This window comes from Dromaius novaehollandiae, chromosome 1, assembly GCF_036370855.1.
Source record: "Dromaius novaehollandiae isolate bDroNov1 chromosome 1, bDroNov1.hap1, whole genome shotgun sequence".
Classification (NCBI taxonomy): domain Eukaryota; kingdom Metazoa; phylum Chordata; class Aves; order Casuariiformes; family Dromaiidae; genus Dromaius; species Dromaius novaehollandiae.
In genome coordinates, this window is record NC_088098.1 from 75,175,971 (window position 1) to 75,193,343 (window position 17,373).

The 17,373-nt window shown below is 37.0% G+C and overlaps 1 protein-coding gene across 3 annotated transcripts in view; it reads left to right on the forward strand.

Annotated features, from left to right (window-relative positions):
* The window catches only part of ATXN10 (ataxin 10), a 106,407-nt gene that overhangs the window by 26,236 nt on the left and 62,798 nt on the right, over positions 1-17,373 (forward strand). For all 3 annotated transcript variants that reach the window (XM_064517035.1, XM_064517048.1, XM_026114077.2), the window contains exons 4-6: positions 1,250-1,346; positions 2,289-2,453; positions 14,153-14,233. In XM_064517035.1, the coding sequence (XP_064373105.1) occupies positions 1,250-1,346; positions 2,289-2,453; positions 14,153-14,233 (343 nt within the window). The remainder of the gene's footprint in view (positions 1-1,249; positions 1,347-2,288; positions 2,454-14,152; positions 14,234-17,373) is intronic.

The window sequence follows — 17,373 nt, forward strand, 5'->3', positions numbered from 1 at the left end:
TTAGGCTTAAAAATGTATACAAAAAAAAAAGGTACTATTTCTGAGAATAAGCCCAAGAAACTTCATTTTAGACATGCTCTCCTTTTCTTCCCAAGGGAACATGTGCCCAGACCTCTGTAGGAAATGTGGGTGCCAGCTGTCACATCGCCTTTCAAAGAGACCTCCTTTTATATTTTCAAAATCTGGCAATATCAGCCACCGCCATCTGTATTAGGCTGCTGTTTGTAATATCTGTTAAACTGCATTTTAATATTTAATTTTAAGTTTCTTTGCCAATCTATAAAGAAGAGCCAGGCTATTGAGAGCTGTCAGTAGTGCCAAAAAAGTGTTTGGATTTTGTGGGGTGTGTGGGTCGACTTTTTTGTTTTTTATTAATTTCCATCCTTTGGCTTTTGGGGTGCTTTTAGATATTAACTTGTATGATGAAATACCTTGTTCACATATTTTAAATCTATATTGAGAAGAGGCTGGAATAAGTCCTTTGTGATAACAGTAGAATTCTGGCATATTCAATTTAGTGTTAAAACTGGAGACATACTTGCTTAATATACTGGCTTTTATTTCTTCTAGGGTAGAAATATGAAAGTGTTGAGTATGGCACTATATAATGGAAGGATTTGTCCAGGTACCCATAATTTAATGTGGGATAGCAGACTTGGTTCTCCTGCTATGACTCAACCTGCTGCAGCAAGTTTTTCTAGCTGGCTCTTGGCGAGCTTGGGGAGTGTGCGTGGGGAGCTCTGTTGATAGCAGGCCGAGCTGCTCTTGCAGAGCACTAGTGATGACAGGCAGGCTGTTTGTGTTAATTTAATACTAGGAAGAAAGTCACCACAAAGCTGGAAGAGCCAAAATGGTCACTGCTATGTGGCAGCCACTGGTTCAGCATGGGTCTGCTTCAGTTTGCACCAAGCACAGTTCTAAGCTTTCATTGATTTCCATCTGTTAAACCTGTCCCTCCGTAGAGTCAGTTGTTTTGTGTATCCACTAGTAGCCAGTGTTCACTCTTAATGTAACTGTCATTGGAAAAATGGATTTGTTTTGGGTACATTTCTAGAATGCTTTGTAAAATTATTTCCATTAGAAGAGAAAAAGCAAATATTAAGTGCAGTGACAGTGAATTACTGCATCCAAAGCTTAATTGATATGGGTTCTGTAGTGTATAACTATAATGTTGAAAAGTTTGTTGTTTGTATGAAATTCATTAGTGTTTCTTTGAATTTCCTGCTAATATATTTTCTATTTTCTTCAGCTTTTCGTTGTAGCCTCCAGTTTCTTGGAAACATTGCAGCAGGAAATGGAGATTCCCAGAATAGCATTTGGAAGTGTGCTTTCCCAGATCTCTTCTTGTAAGCATGGACGCGGGTTTTTTTATAGTGTAATTTCTGTGGTTTTATTCAAATCTTTTGTACACGATAGTTGTCCTTCTACTAGCACCAAAAAGTTTTGAAAAATAACTTTGGGGAGAATGGGACAGTTGAGACCATATCCTGTAGATGTTTATTTTGTTAGTCAACCGCAGGGGGCAGGACCTTTAAAAACCTGCTTGTTCTAAACTGCACAGTAGATTGATTTCATTTAACAGAGACTGGAAGAAAATTCTGTTTTAAATGATGAACTTCAAATGTAAGCCTTATTTCAGATTTCAGAGATGTTTTCAAATAGTTATGCTCTGATTATTTCCAAGAACATAACTTTTCCCTTATTCACATCGCTGTTGTGCAAAACTGTCAGTATTTGGGATCCAATGGAATGTACAAAGGTGACTTAAGATCTTTGTGTCTTCCAGTCCCTCTGCCTCCATCCTAACTGCACTAAAACTTCATTTTGGAGATTGATGATGTGTAATGAAGTACTATATAATCTATTTTATGCAGACACTTGACAATATTGGTGGTGCATTTGGCTAAATTTTTCATAGTGATCTAGTAACAAAGACTGTATGTCATATTCATATGAGAGCATACTTTTGGAGCCCACTTATCAGTATAAAGTTCTTATCTCCTAGTAATAAGAGCAGATAATTGTAATTATTATAACTTTACCTAATTCCTAAATCTCGAGTTAGCTAAACTTAACAGGTAATTTTCAAAATTAATGATAAAGGTTGACCTTCAGAAAATAGTTGGATTTTTTTCTTTGTAGTGACTTCTTCTATGCCTCTCAAGCAAAGACTTATTCAGGGTTCCTAAAAGACAGCAGACCAAAACAACTCAATGCTTTGGATGTCACTATTGCTTTGTTCCAGTTTCAGTTTTAATGCATGCTCTTAACTCTGTTTTCTTTTGAAGGACCTGCCTTACTTACAATGATGAGAAGATTGTTGCCTATTGTTGTATGGTCCTATTCACCTGTCTTAATTCAGAGAGAGTGAGAGAACTACTGGATCCTGAGAACTTGACTGTGCCTCTCCATGTTCTGAAAGTCTACAGAGAGGAGTTGGAGACTGAGTGGTCGTACGTATCTTCAGATTTCTTTTTTTTCCCCTCTTAAATAATTGTTCTTCTGGTGTGAATCTCTGTATTAAAGGTCTAAATTTGTGATGCTGGTAAGTAATAAATGATGATTTATTTAGAAGTCATTAATTTGAAATAAAGATTATTTTCGTAATACTTTTACTGACTGTGTTTTGAGTTCTGTAAATAAGACGCAAAATAACACCACACTTCTGTGGAGGATATAGACACCTGTATTTCATTAAAAGGAGAACAGGCAATGTAATGCAAATTACTTATACTTGTATGTTGGCTTGTGGAGATTTTTGAAGGAAAACTAAGGCAGAAAATAGTCTTACAGATTTTGCTTATTGGGGCATACTAGGAGGATTTGTATGACTAATGCTTCAGTACTACATGCAGCTTCTTTGGATTTTTACAGATGCGTTGTCTTTATGCAACATTCATTTGTACACAGAAACAGAACAGATGTTCTATGTTTGTGAATCTTCTAAGTATTTTTTTTTCTTAGTTTGAGTACCTAATCAGCGGTTTTATTCCACTGAGCTTTTATTTTTGCTGATGGCCATTCTTGTAAACATTGTTGTCAGTTATGCTTTTGAGAAATCTTCTGTCCTGCTTCTGCAAGGTTACACCTAATAATTCACTTTCATTTTTGTATGAGGCATTCCAAGGGGGGGAAAAAAAGGATAGTGAAAATAAAAGTCTGTTTATGTGTTTTTGTAGCTTTCTTTTGAAGGTCATATTTAAATTCAAAATTTAATTAGAAAGAGTTGTTAGGGTTCTACTAGCTGTTTGGAAAGTCTTCCAAACAGACCTAAGTTGATTGAATGAAACACAAATGTCATTTAATACTTGCTTTTATTTTGATTTTTATTTTAAATTTGTTTGTGGGGAGGCTTTTTTCATAACCAGGTCAATTCATTCAGGACATGGATAGTTTTCAGAAAGCAAATGTAAAGTTTCAGGGTCATGTGACCAGATTACTATTTCAAAAGTGACCAACCGAGATTTTAACTTTGGCCTTAGTCAATATAAACGTATAAGAAGTAGTTTGCTTTTCAGATAATTGCGCTGATTATCCTTCATTTTCTTTATGTATTGAAAATATGCCTAAATGTATTTTGAATAACATATGAGAGCCAGGGAAGGCTGGAAAAGGTTGTCATGCTATTAAATTTATATTTTCACGGTAATTGCAGAATAAATGAAGCATCAAAATAAACTCTTAGCTACCCATTTTCCTGATCTTTGTAATCTGAAGTGCATTCTGTTGACTTTGTAAGGAAAATGTCTTCCTTTGCCTTACCTCCTCTATGCATGTTTGATACAGGGAGGAGGGGTAAGTGGTTTTTCTTCAGAGTAGCCTTGAAATTAAGAAGGGGCAAACTTTTATATAAGACCACGATGAGGGAGAAGAGGTAGGTAGAAAAGATTAACCATAGGCCCACCATAAGGCAGTTTCAGAATGCTTACCCCTTAATTTCCTTGCAAATACTAAGTTTCTCATACAATAAATATGCAAAAATCATTGACATACCTTCCAGGCATTAAGAAAATAATAAATTTGTTTTTCTTTCATAGTACTTTAATGTTGGCCAGTTTAGTCTCAAAGCTCTTTACCAGTTTTCCCAAACGAAAGAAAAAAACATGAGTTTGTAGCATAAGGTTCTTGGCAGTCTGTACAGTCTTCTTGAATCTGAATTATAAATGGTAATCTTTCAGTAATGTTGGCACTGTTTTCAGAGTTAGCACACATGAAATGCATGCACAAATGGAAAGTACAAACCAAAAAGTGTATCTCAACAGCGCAATGTCAAGTATTGAATAGATATTCAAACAGCATTAGCTTGACTGAAAATAAAAACATTCTTTCATTTGCAACATACTCATTCTGTTCAGCTAATTTATGGAAACCTTCTCATGTATCTGAGGTCTAATTTTTCAAAATAAGATTTGTAACAATGTAAGTTCACAGTTTACTTTAGGTGATATGTTATGAAGCAGTGAATTTTCTGGCTTGCTGCTCACTGCTCAGGGCAATGTGAAATGGACAAAACCATGACTTTGAACTCTAGGTAACCACTCATTCGAAGCAGGTTATTTGGTTGAAGAGTCTTTCTTGTGCACCGTGCATATAGGAAGAGCTGTAGAAGGCGCTTGTGCCCAGTGTCCTAAAAGACTCTGAATACGTCCGTACAGATGGACCAGTTCTGGCATCCTCCATCCTAATAATGTGTGTGTGGCAGCTTCCCTGGCTGCTCAGTGACCTTTTCTGTTCTAGTCGGTAGAAGCTGTCCCAGCCCTTGGCCCATGCCTTGTCACTGCACTGAACACTCTGGCTTGATATTTTTAGCTCACAGAAGCTAAACCAGCATGTAAACTCTTCTGTTGGTCTCCTGGCTTTTAGCTGCTTTCTAATGTAGGAGAAGATGCCAGCCTAAGTCTCCTGTTGATTCACATCTACTGTTTCCAACCATGTTGCATCTCCTTTCTCTAGGAAACTGTTACGAACACTTCACTGTTCTCCATTTACCAGCCTGAAGTGCTGCTTCATTCTTGTGGTCAGGCAGAGCAAGCCTGCTCCACCCTGTCATGAGTGAGCTGGACTTCCCTTATTTGGGGGGCCAGTGACCCTGTGGTAGCTGTAATTTAGACTACGTTTGACCTGGTCCTGAAATGGTTTCCTTTGCTGTGAACAGAGAAGATGCACGATAAAGAGGATTTCTTATTTTGGTAGGAGGAATGCTATTTATTTTGGCTGATGAAATTCAAATACTCTTTTCTTGTGTGTCAGAACATATTTTTGATAAAAGATAAAAGCTAAGCTTTGCTGGGTCAGTGTTGGTGCTGATCTGTGGTAATACTGTCTTTTTATGGTAACTATTGGATTTGTATAGGTTTTCACATGCCTTATACTGATAATAAATGGATATTCCCTCATGAGAGCCATCTGTCCATCTGTCCCTGAAATGTTTTTGGATATTGGAATTGCAGTTTTCTGCAATTAGATGTGTGAAAGACTGATGCAATCATTGCTTTGGTCTCTGGCATGTTGTTGTTGTTGCTTTGGTATCCATTTTTAGTATTGCATATAATCTTTTGGGGTCAGGCTCTTGCTTGCTTTACTACTAAAACACATTTTTCCTATCCAAGAATTGTGCTACTTCCCCATGCAGAAGAATGTGCAGCAAATACAGCCAGGTAAAAGTGCATGAAAAGATTTTTGTCTTTTTTCTCATGAAGTTAAAGCTAAGCATTGAACGCCTCTCTGGCCGGACTGTAGAAAAAATATTTTGTCAGCAATTCATTGAAAGTTTGGAGCTGTACTTCAGCTCTCACTGAAGTACATACCACTAGGATTGCTTAAACGAATTTACATAGCCGCGGTATTTGCAACGGAGCCAGTACTTTGTTGTAAAGATTTGGGTCCCTTGTGCCGCAGCTACCACAGTGCACAGCAACCATTTTTAAGCAGCTGTTATGGTATTATATGGCTGAGCTGAAATACAAACTATTCTTTTAGGAGGTTGTGCTCTCTGTTGGTTTCATAAATGACTGAATTTAAGATGTTCCTACTTTTCAAGTTGAAAATATTACTTAATTCCTCCCTACCTTCTTGTGTCTCAGCTTGAGCGACTAGTTTCACATTACACTGAATAAAAAGTGCATGCCCCATGTGTTTGCTCCTCTTGGCTGTGCTTTTTTGCTGTCAAATGCTGCCTTTAGGTATTGGAAATCTTCTCTTAAAATAACCAGGAGAGTTTCAGTTACAGGCAAAACCGGTATTCATGATTTTATTCTTTCCTTTTTATCATGCACTGAAATGTATGACTTAATCTTCCTTTAAGTTAGCATCCAACAAATTCCGCAAATAAACACTTACAATGCTCAAGCTATTTTTGCAGTCGCTGCCATGAGGCATTAGGACAGAGAGAGGACATCCAGGACAAACATTTGGATTTAAGGCCATTGGCTGAAATGCAGTCTCTCCCATGGGGTCCATACTACTCCATCAGGCCAGTACATGTTGGGTTTTCTACTCTTGACCCATCACAGAGAAGCAAGAACATCTTTAAAGCATTTTTTTAGTGAATTGACCACTCCTCCTCTGTCATAGTCCTGCATTCATGTTTAGAGTCCAGTTTTCTGTCTCCAAGCTGGAAAGGTCCTTAGGGAAAGTTCAGGAGGAACCTCTTTCCAAGCATGATGTCTTTGGCTTCTGCTCATCTTTCTCCCTGCAGCCTTGCAGCAATTCTGTAGGGAGAAGGCATTGTCAGTGGAAATCTGAGATTATTTCAAGTGATTCCTCAGAGCTCCTTTTCTTTTTCAGAGCTGCTCAGAAGCAGCTTTTGGTAGCAGACCTTCTCCAGTTCCTGTTCTGTCTGCAATAAACTCCTTTCCCAGTTAAAGAGAATGGAGGAAGCCCCTTTAAAGGCAGGACATAGCTTTCTGGAGTTTTCCTGTCACTTCTGCCTACTTCTTGTATCATGAGATGTTAGCTAGAAACAAGTATCTCCTGTCAGAAGCGAAGCAGGGATGTCTGAAGTGTTGCATATTTCTTTTATTCAGTTTGCTGTACTACTTGTGAGGGAGTTGCTTACGAGAGATCACAGGCCTCACTTTGGTAGTTCTGAATGTATTCAGTGGTGGAAAGCTGAGCCATCCATTTTCTAAGCAGCTTTAGAAACACAGAAGGTCTATTTTGTGTATAGAAATTTGGTGAGTATAAGCACTGATATACTTAAAAAATATCTCTGTAAACCGACGGCATAAAAAAAATGGCCCCAGAACTTGGAATAAAAGTAAGTAACAATTCTGTGATGCACGGCTAAGTGCATCTTAGTGAATAATGTACTTTTTATTAAGTGTTTCTTGTAGTGTGCTATGAGCTAAGAAATAATTAATAAATTTATGAAGGAAATGAGTTCTGTAAGGAATGCCCTGGTCAAATTTTGTATTCAGTCCTTCTGTGATCATACCTGTTTATCCATATCAGATGGTCCGAAGGCTCATTTCATTAAGCTTGTGGTTACTTCTAAGCTTCAGAAATGCTTCTATCTCTGAAATCTGTGAAGTTGCAGATTGTAATTTACTCACTTAATATTCTTGTGATTTAAGAACTGATATGTCCTCCTATTTCTCTCTTTCATAAGCTTGATGCTCTAGACAGCTCCAAGTTTTTTTTATTTTTATTTTTTTTTAAATGTTACTGCCTTTGCCATCTTTAATATTAGATGCTGAGTGGCATTTTAAAATAGTATTAATTAACATATATTAGATAATGCAGTTTGAGATGGCCTGTAAACTTCTAGTCAACGCATCTCCTTAACTTGTTTCAGGCTAGCAGTCCTGTAATCTTGAATACTAGGTGTTCTTCTGAGGTTGTTCCTACTGGTCTGACTCCCAAGAGCAATGATCTGAGGAGGCAGATCATATATTTCTGAGGTTCTTCAAAACATTGCCTCACTGGATTTATACTTCTTTGTTTCATAGCCTTTGGCTAAAATTTTAAAGAGCAAGAAGAAACCAGAAGTTTTCAGGACTGAAAGTTGTTGAGACTTATATGTCTTGCCCTGAATATTTGGATCTTCATTTGGGCTTGTAAAGAGTGCCCAGAGCTTGCTGCTTTCAGAATGTTTCCAGAATTATGGTGTTAAAGAACATACTTCAAAGAGTATATCTTTGCAAAGACATTGGCTGTGCAGAAACAAGTTAGCAAGTTTCCTTTCCTTGGTCTGATTTATGGCATATGCTAATTAAATGATCCTATCTCCTTGACTGTTCTTTGTGCAGTTTTTTTTCTAGAAAATGCATGGTCCTTCGTCTGAAACCTGCACATACTGTCTAGGCCAGTAGCTTAAGAATCAATATCTGCTATCTTTGGTGGAAAACGTGTGCTGCTACAGCCTGGTGCCTAGTGCTTCCTATCCTATCTGGAGTCCTGAGGCCTTGCCCTGTAAGGCAGACTCCCCGTTTGAGGGGTTGGTTATGATCTGCTGCCTACAGCTTGTGCTGCTTATGATCGCTATTGCAGGACTGGCATTTGCTCTAAAATATTTTCTTGGACATGGAAAGCTTTTAAACCTGTAAACTTAACTTCTTTTACTTCCACTTTCTTGTGATTTTTCTTCCTTTTAGATTTACTTAGTTCTCTTGCCCTCTTTTATAGCCAGTACATTCCTTCCTCCCTCTTCCCTAACAGTAGAAGGTTTGTCTGTTAAACTGTGATCAGTCTTTCCGCATTATGCAGCTTTTGGTTGCACTTTTTCCACTCTATATTCTATCATCTGATTCCATTCAAAGGGATGAGCATTGTTTTCAAGCCTTAGTGAAAAAGCAATCTATTTTCTGTGTGTTTGCATCTCTCCAGTATGCCTCTGTAACGGTATACTGATGTTACTCTCCTGAAGCGTTGACACATTAAGTTGAAAATACCTGAAACATTTAAGCAAATATGCTTATTACACAAGCTAAAACTCTTTACAGTGCTTCTTTATTTCAGCAGCTGCTGCCTGCCTAAGGATACTATCTGGGAAGTGGATAGATCCTTCTTTTAGGAAACAAAGCTCGACCACCCTGCTCCGTAACTGAAGTGCATTTCCCACTCCATTGCTTGTGATAACAAACAAGATCTGGAGAGTCGATTGTAACAAACTCCCTTGTTGCAGTTCCAAGGGAAGAAGAAAGCACAAGCAGTATCCAGTGTCATCTGTGCAGTACTTTGAAAAAGCTTGCCAGTGCTGCCTTTTCTCCTGTAAAAATGTTTTTTTAAGCATGCAGATAGCTATGCCTTAGGCTCTGGAAAATTATGGACCCTTTAAAGAGTCTTTCCTCTGTGTCCCACCCCCCCATCCACATCTACTCCCTTTTGGGTTCGTATTAATCAACAGCAGAAAAGTGTGTCACACAGCTTAGAGGCTACTGTATTTAGAAGAGAAACCAACACAGAATGCCACATGAGATCTATTTTTAGAATTTTGAACCTGCAAACATATGTGTTTTGTAAAATAATTAGGAAAAAGTAGTGCAAAATTACATTATAATTTATCCTAACCGAGACCAATGTGTATTCTAAAAGCTGTTTATTTTAGAAATACTTTGGTGGTTCCATTAGAGATGAGATTATAGCTTGTGTCATCAGTTTTTCCGAGTGTATGCATGGGGCAATGTAACTACTATGAAAAGAAAAACAGGTTGCATTTCTGATTCCTGAAGAGCAAGGAATAAAAATCCTCCATTTTAAAATAAGAGGCGTGCTACGCCTTTTGGCCCCTGGAAAAAATGATATTAGGAGTGTGGTCAGCTGTTTGGCGTTGGAAGTAAGGTTTTCTGAACATCCACTTTCTCTTCTTGAAACCACAGTTCAGTGATGACTGTAAAGATTAGGATGTGGGGTTCCCCCTCCCCATTTTTTGCCTTTGATTATTTTGTCCTGGCTTATGGAAAGAAGTGTGGACAGAAACTAGTGCTCCTGTGGCAAGGAGTCTTGCCCACGGGCACAGATTTAAAGGGAAAGATGAAACATCTCAGTAGAGTGCTTGGTGCTTAATTGGTATGCATGTGGTGAAGAAACCAGAAAATGTTACCTTTTTCATTTTGGGCTGGCAACTTCTGACTCTTCTCCCCTCTGATACTTTAGGATGTCCTTCCCTACCTCCTCTCCTCTTACTCTCCAAAAAGTAATTTTTATTTTTAATTGTGGGAAAGCTGGCATTATGTTGCAGGTTCCAAGTTCAGCTGTGGTTTTAAATAGTACTGACAATTGGAAAAGTTTCCTTAATGGAGTGATCCAAGTAGTTTCTACTTTCTATTTGCAGTAGCAGTGTATGGCACAGATTTCCCCTGTCTTTTGAGGCCCAGTCTCGCACATTCATTTTGTCATCTCTCTCTCAATTGCATCATTTGTGGAGATGGAAGTAGGGGAAGTAATTGTATTGTTGTTAATCTTCAAGATTTACCATGGTAGCTCTTCAGAAAAACAGTGATGCTGACTTTGTGCATAAGTCAAAACCCATTTCCAGGGCCTTTCAGATGTAGCTATTAAATAGAACAGGAGTATTTCCTGAATCAAAAAAAAATACAGTTTATCTGAACTCAGTCTTCCATTCATTATGCGTAATTCCTTTTGAAGAAGGAAGGATGTTCCCTTTGTGCTTTGTTCACCTCAAGATTAGAGCACTGTGATGCCTCATCCTTGGTCTTGAACCTTAAATATGGACCTTATATTTCTTTTGAGCAAAAAGTGTTTTAGTGCTGGTGTTTGTGAGGAGGGTGGATTATTTAGTTTCTAGAAGTCTTTCTGAGAGCACATATATTTCATTTGTTATTAAATGGCTTCATTTGTATAAATAGATTTTTAAATGGTTTTGATAAGGTGCTTGTATTCTTGTGCAAGGCCAACAAATTATTTTGCTCCTAAAACATGTTCTGCTCCAAAACAGTTTCTCATGAGGCACGTTGCTTTTGTAGCATCTGAAAAGACTGGTGGATACAGCTTTGAAAAGTTTACCATCTAAATTTTCTTCTTCTTTCTTCAAAATTTGAATGGTTTGTCATGCTAGAGTGAATGTTGCATTTCAAAAACAATTTGTTAAACTACAGTAAAAATTACTGTTTCATTCTTACAAAAATTCTGGCTCAACCTGCATTATTGTATGGTGTATGATGAAATATATTTGCTGTTTTGACATCAGAAGAGAAGTTCACTGATTAAACACAGATCACCATCTCGTTTTCTTTTCTCTACTGAAACATTTTATTTTTTCCTCGTTTTCAGAGACCAAGGACACTGTTCTCTAAAGCTGCTAATGGAATCAAATTAAGTTAATATAGAGCATGACATTTTATGATAAAGTTGGTTGCTTACACCCAGCTTTGATTGGAACAAGCTTAGTGGTCACTTTGGAATATACTGAGTGTAACTGTAGCTTATACCATTTCATTTTGGCTGCTTCTCAAGTTCCATTTGGTACAATGTAGCCCTTGTGCTATTGTAAAGTCTTTGAACTGAACATCTCCTCCTGTATTTATCTACTATGTAAGCACTTGATTTTTTTAGGATTTTAGCCAAACAATTTTTTAAAAGTCAAGAAAATTGGCATATTTAACACTATTCATTTGTTACTGTATTATGCTTACATAACAACTTTAATTTTCACCATTTGCTTCACTAAATTACAGTGGTCCTCAGCTTATCCCAGTGGTTCTGCTCTTGGCCTCCAAACAGAGTTTAAATCTCTTACCAAAGTCTTTTGTGTGTATCTGAAATGCCATATTCAGTCAGTAATCCAAAACCAAATGTCTTTTTTTATTTCAAACTTGTGGATGGTCTGTCTTTGCCTGTTATTCTCCCTCACCCCAAATGAAAAACAGGAGAGCCGAGGACTGAAGATACTAATTTTAATTTATCTCACCCTTGCTTAACTACCACTAGAATTTCTGGACATGGTGGCTGAAATTAAAAGTGCTTTAGTCCACTACACGTCTCTTCTGTTGACATCTCTTGGTGATGCTCCTTTAAAATGTGTTAATATTCTATTCTTTATAGTGCAACAATGTGGGAAGGAGATAAGGAAAAAGTGAAACTTAAATACAGAAGTAGGAGTTTCTGATGGATTGCATTATATATTGAGATTAAAATGATAAACAGAAGTAGATGCACCTTTATGAGCAGAAAAGCTAGTCTGAAATACTGCAGACTCCTCAGACAGTACAATTCAAGTCTATAAGGATGTGTCTGAACAAACATAGGAGTGTAGACCCACAGGATGACTAAATACAGTTCTTCTGCTTCGCAATAGTAATCTCTTGTATTCAATTAGCAGCATTATATCTTTTGTGATAATTATTGGCTTATTTTTTAACTGTAAGGCAAATAGTCAAGAAAATATCCGCACAATAATATTAATTGCAAAAATTAATATTAAAATTTGTGGTTCCAACTGCAAAATTGAAAAATCTGACTATAGATTTGTTTTCTTTAAATGCAATTTTACTGTACTTCATTGGCAGCAGAATATTGTGTGTTACAAGGCTAAATTCTACTGTATTTTGCACAGTTGTGGTTGTTGTGCGTTCTTCTCTTGCAGCTCCAGGTGCCTTTTGCTTCTGCTCAAATCCTTAAAAAATAAAATCCTCAAAATGATGACAACAGTTGATTTAACTGTCGAGAGCTCTTACGCCATGAATTGTTGGCTTAGGAATTGTGGAAGTATTTCCATTGACTGCCCTGTTGGTGACTTGATGAAATTCTGTTGTGTCAGTCTGCACTGCTCAGCATTGGAATATAGTTGTGGGGTTGCTTTGGGGAAGTCTGTAGGTTAAATTTAGTGTGGAGAAGCTTGTGAATGAACTCTATGCTGATCAGAATACCTCATTTAAGTTGATGATTGCCTATAAGTGTACTATTTTTTGTTACAGTACATTACAGTACAGTTTGGGTTTTTTTAAAAAAAGCACAACACTACTTTTTTTCTCCTTAGAAAGGTCTAGTTTGCAGTAAGTGAACCAGATGCTCACTAAGTCCACAGTTAGCATTAGAAACATAATAGCTATTAATCTGCTGGACCTGTTGTTCTTCTATTTCCTCAATTGTTATTGACTATTTGTCTGAAAAATACTTTGTTACAGCTGGAAGATCCTGTGTGATCTTCCTGTTAGCTATGTAGTAGACTATGGATACTCAAAATAAAAGTCTATCAGCAAAGCAAAAAGCAGAGAGGCGGTGGAGGGAATATTAAAAATCCTCAGTTTTCATCTTACTTCATCTGCTCTTAGTCAGTAGCTTCATCAGCTCAGAGGACGTTCTAAGCTTTGAGCCTTAGTGATTTTACATTTACTGGATATAGATATTGATTAAAAATGCATAGCTTAGTATGTGTTTACCTATGTAGTGTGCTTATATAACACTGTTAGTACTTCTAGAAATGTAATTTGAAGAAAAAAATATTTACCCCATTTAGTGTGGGGTTTTTTGTTTGTTTTTTTGTAGTGCTGAGGCTACACAGCTGGATTGAAATTAGATGACTAACATTTCCTTTTGACTGCTATGAATGACATTCATGGAGATGATTAATGTAAATGTTGGTGTTAGCACAAGGGTAGATCATACTACGAGGTGCTGCCTTGAAGGCATTCAGAAGTTAGATTGTGATGCTGGCTGAGATCCTTGTTACCCAGGAGGGGTATTTTTGGTAGTTTAGGAGTATTTTGCTGCCTTGCATCTGACAAAGTTTTGATGCTTTGTTAGAAACTTTTTTGAAAGGAAAAATTATTTGGGCACTTCCTTTGATTATTTGGTGGGCTTAAAAACAGTCCTCAGATGAATAGCATATTTTTTCAAGCTTGTATTTTGGCTTTTTGCTGAGCTATATGAAGACTTGGACTGACCATTTACTATTTGAGTGGTGGTATGCCTTTTCTGTAACAAGCAGAATACTTTAACTAGCTTTCCTTCATTCATTTGAGTAAAAGTGTGCTGACTTGATGGGAAATGCCTATTGTTGTAATAGGGAAAATACCAGGAGAACAATGCACAATTAGTTTGTGATGATTTGTATCTCTTAGCAAATAGGGCTAGACACGTATTACATGGCCACCTACAAATAAAAATGACCAGCACCTGGTAGAGTAAATGTAAATGATGTTTTCTTTATAGAACCAATAATTCATTTTTCTCTTACTTTTTTTTTCTTTAGGTTCTTGGTTGTTACAGACCATTTGCTGAAATGTCCAGAGTTGGTAAAAGCCCTCTATGCCAAACTGAGCAATCAAGAAAGGTAACCCGAAAAACCAATGTGGCTTTTAGTATTTAGCGTTCCATATAGAGTATCCTGTTCACATGATTGAAAAACTGTGTGGTTTCATAGTTGGCACAAAATCTCTAAATACATGTTTCTATGTCAGTAATGGTTTTAAATTGGTTGGTTAACATTACAGCTTAGCCACAACTGGCAGTGATTTATGTAGGGTTGCAGAATCCAGGTTGGCGCCATTGCTCAGTAAAGAAATAATTCCAAAAAAAAAAAAAAAAAAAAAAAAAGCAAGATTTCATGCCTGTGCCTTGATTTCATAAAAGTACCACACCCTGCAGTGTTTTACAGCTGTATTTGAAATGTATTCGGCTGTTCATACCCATTTTGTAACTACAAGAAATTATAAGGAAGCCTGATATACTAGCTTTACTAAAGCTGGATGTCTACCTAATACTGGTTAGCAGAAGCTAAAAAACGTAGACGTGCAGATGACTGTGATTACTTAATCTTTTAGTATCTCCATTATTAAAAAAATACTAAATGTTATAACAAACCTTCAGCCTAGAAGGAGAGTAACTAGCTTTCCTTCAAGCATTTGAATAAAGGCATGCTGAATTGATGGAAAATGGCCATTTCTGTAACAGGAAAAATACTCATTTACCATTGCTTTAAGAAAGAATGGGGGAAGATAAAGTTTATGTTAAGTTAGAATAACAAACACTAGGAAATCTTGTACTGTAATTCCACAAGTTCTCTAACAGTTTAAACATCCCATGTTCATATATTTCTCTCTTTCAAAATGGTTACTTAATTACCCATTCCTGCAGGCAAGCTGCAAGTTCCTGCCTACAGTTTTTGCAGGTAAAAACAATGCAGTAAACAAAGCGCTCTCATCATGTTTTTGTTCATGCTTTTTTTGCTGTGACTAAAGCCACAGTGTTATTAGAAAAGGTGACTCAGAAACTGATCAGAGATTATGAAGAAACAAAAGGAATGGCAGGTAAAGAAGGAATATGATGGGTTGAAAATGGTAGATAAAATACAGTTAATATATAAGTTTAGGGTGTAAAGCAAGGGATAGGAGTGGCAAGGAGGAAAAAAACTACATTTCTCCTTTGTTCATGCTGACCAAATGGGAGGGAGTATGAGCTGTGTGCTTACTATTCGTGGAAGCAGGGGTTCCTTAACCAGATGGTTAATTGGAAAGACTATATTAAGGGAATGAGCTACGTTTATTTCTTTCAGGAGATGTCATGATTTCCCCCTCCCACCTCCCTTAATTCCCCTTGAGGTCAGCTGGGACCATGTTAGGTTGCTAATATGTTCTTAGAACAATGGATAGCTTTGTACATCTAAACAGTTTCTAGAAATGTCTCAGATGGATTCGTTTGCATGTACCATGCTACTTATGGTATTATGCTACTTTGGCTGAAAGGCATTTTGTGTAAGCATATGGATGTTCACACTGGATGGCTAGTCACAGGATATTCACCAAATTTACTATCAGTCGCAGGAGTTCTGCTACTCAAGTAAAGTTAAGTATGTTTCCTGAAAAGATAGTCACAGTACAGTTTATTATGAATTTGCTGCTACTTAATTTACAATCAAACGTACTGAAGTACGTGTCGTAGAAATAGTCCTTTTGCATATGAGCTATGGAAGAAAATCCACTAGTAGCATCTTTATATATAACTTTTTAACATATTTAAGAATGCATTCCTTTGAGATATACGAGAAGGCAAATCAAATTTAGATAAAAACATTTTGACTATCATTAAGTGACGGGGGGCAAAAGTGACCGTGTAAACCAAAGCATAAGGAATTCATTGTTTCAAAATGAGACAAGGAGCCTTCACCGCAAGAGTGCCACATTGAGTGTCCGTGAAGGCTGACCGAGTCCGAGTCCTTTCCTCATTCATGTAACAGATGTGGTATTGAGGTGTCTGGGCAAGGCAGCTTGAGCTCATGAATAAATCGTAACTGTTACAGTATTCTGTATCATGCATATTAAATACATTTAGTTTAAATCTATTTACTGAAAAGGAGTGAACTATGCTGAGAAAGTTTGGTAATATGTACGTTAGTGCTGACTCAAAAAAAAAAAAAAAAAAAAAGGCAGTTGCCTTAGATAACCAAAGTATATGCAGTTTCATAACCGCAGTATTTGCACTATTTCCAGTATTTGCACTATTTAAAGTATTTCCTGTAATTGAAATCTAGTGTATTTGTGATACTGTGGCCATGGTGTGTGCCAAGAAGTAGCCCTTCTTGTTCAGAAGTGAATCTGGGACATAAACGTTCAGTTAAAAGACAAACTCCTGACTTCTGGACATTTTTTTCTTTCATGTCCAAACCAAATTTAAGTGATTTGCTGTTGCATGTCTGAGTTTGCAGATGGCCTGAAATAAGTACCGTGAAAAAATGAACAGCTTTTTTAATGGTATTCTGGCTCTGAAAAGTGTATGACGATGTGACAATGCTTGCTATTTCTCTGCAGGTGGTTATTGCAGAAACATATGGATATAGTATTGAGCCCAAAGATTGTAAAGATACTTGAATTCTTTGCCAGATGTTAGATGTGCACAAGTATTTGGCAAAAGTATTTAGAAAAAGCCTGTTTTGCTTTAATCCATGTTAGCCTTCAGCATGGACAACATACGTTAATGCCTTGATAGTATAATTACATTGTAAAATCTTCAAAATGTGTACATCTCTGTTGTCCCTTCTGAAAAGTAATACTCTTGCTTTCATTAATAACAACAAAAATACAGAACTGAAATGCTTGAGGTATTTTTTAGGATGCTCAACTATTTGCATCTTTAAAACTTACGGATTTGATTATTTCATGGAAAGCGTTCTCGGTGAATGATGTGGCTATTGATAGAATCACCAGCAGTGAAATGGGCACTCAGATAGGGTAACTGGCACCGCTTCCTGCTTATGTTCAGCTGTGTTGCTGCTGGTGTCAGTATAGTGGCGGGTTTGTGTTCTTGGTAATGCTTACAGAGACGAAATAGCTGAAGGAGAACTGGATTATATTCCTACATGAATTTAACAGTTTTCAGTTAGTTACATTTTAATGGGATGCTTTCAAGCATAGTTTGAAGACAAAAGAACTGGAAAATTGAGAAAGGGCCTGATTTGTCTCATAAAAACATTATTGT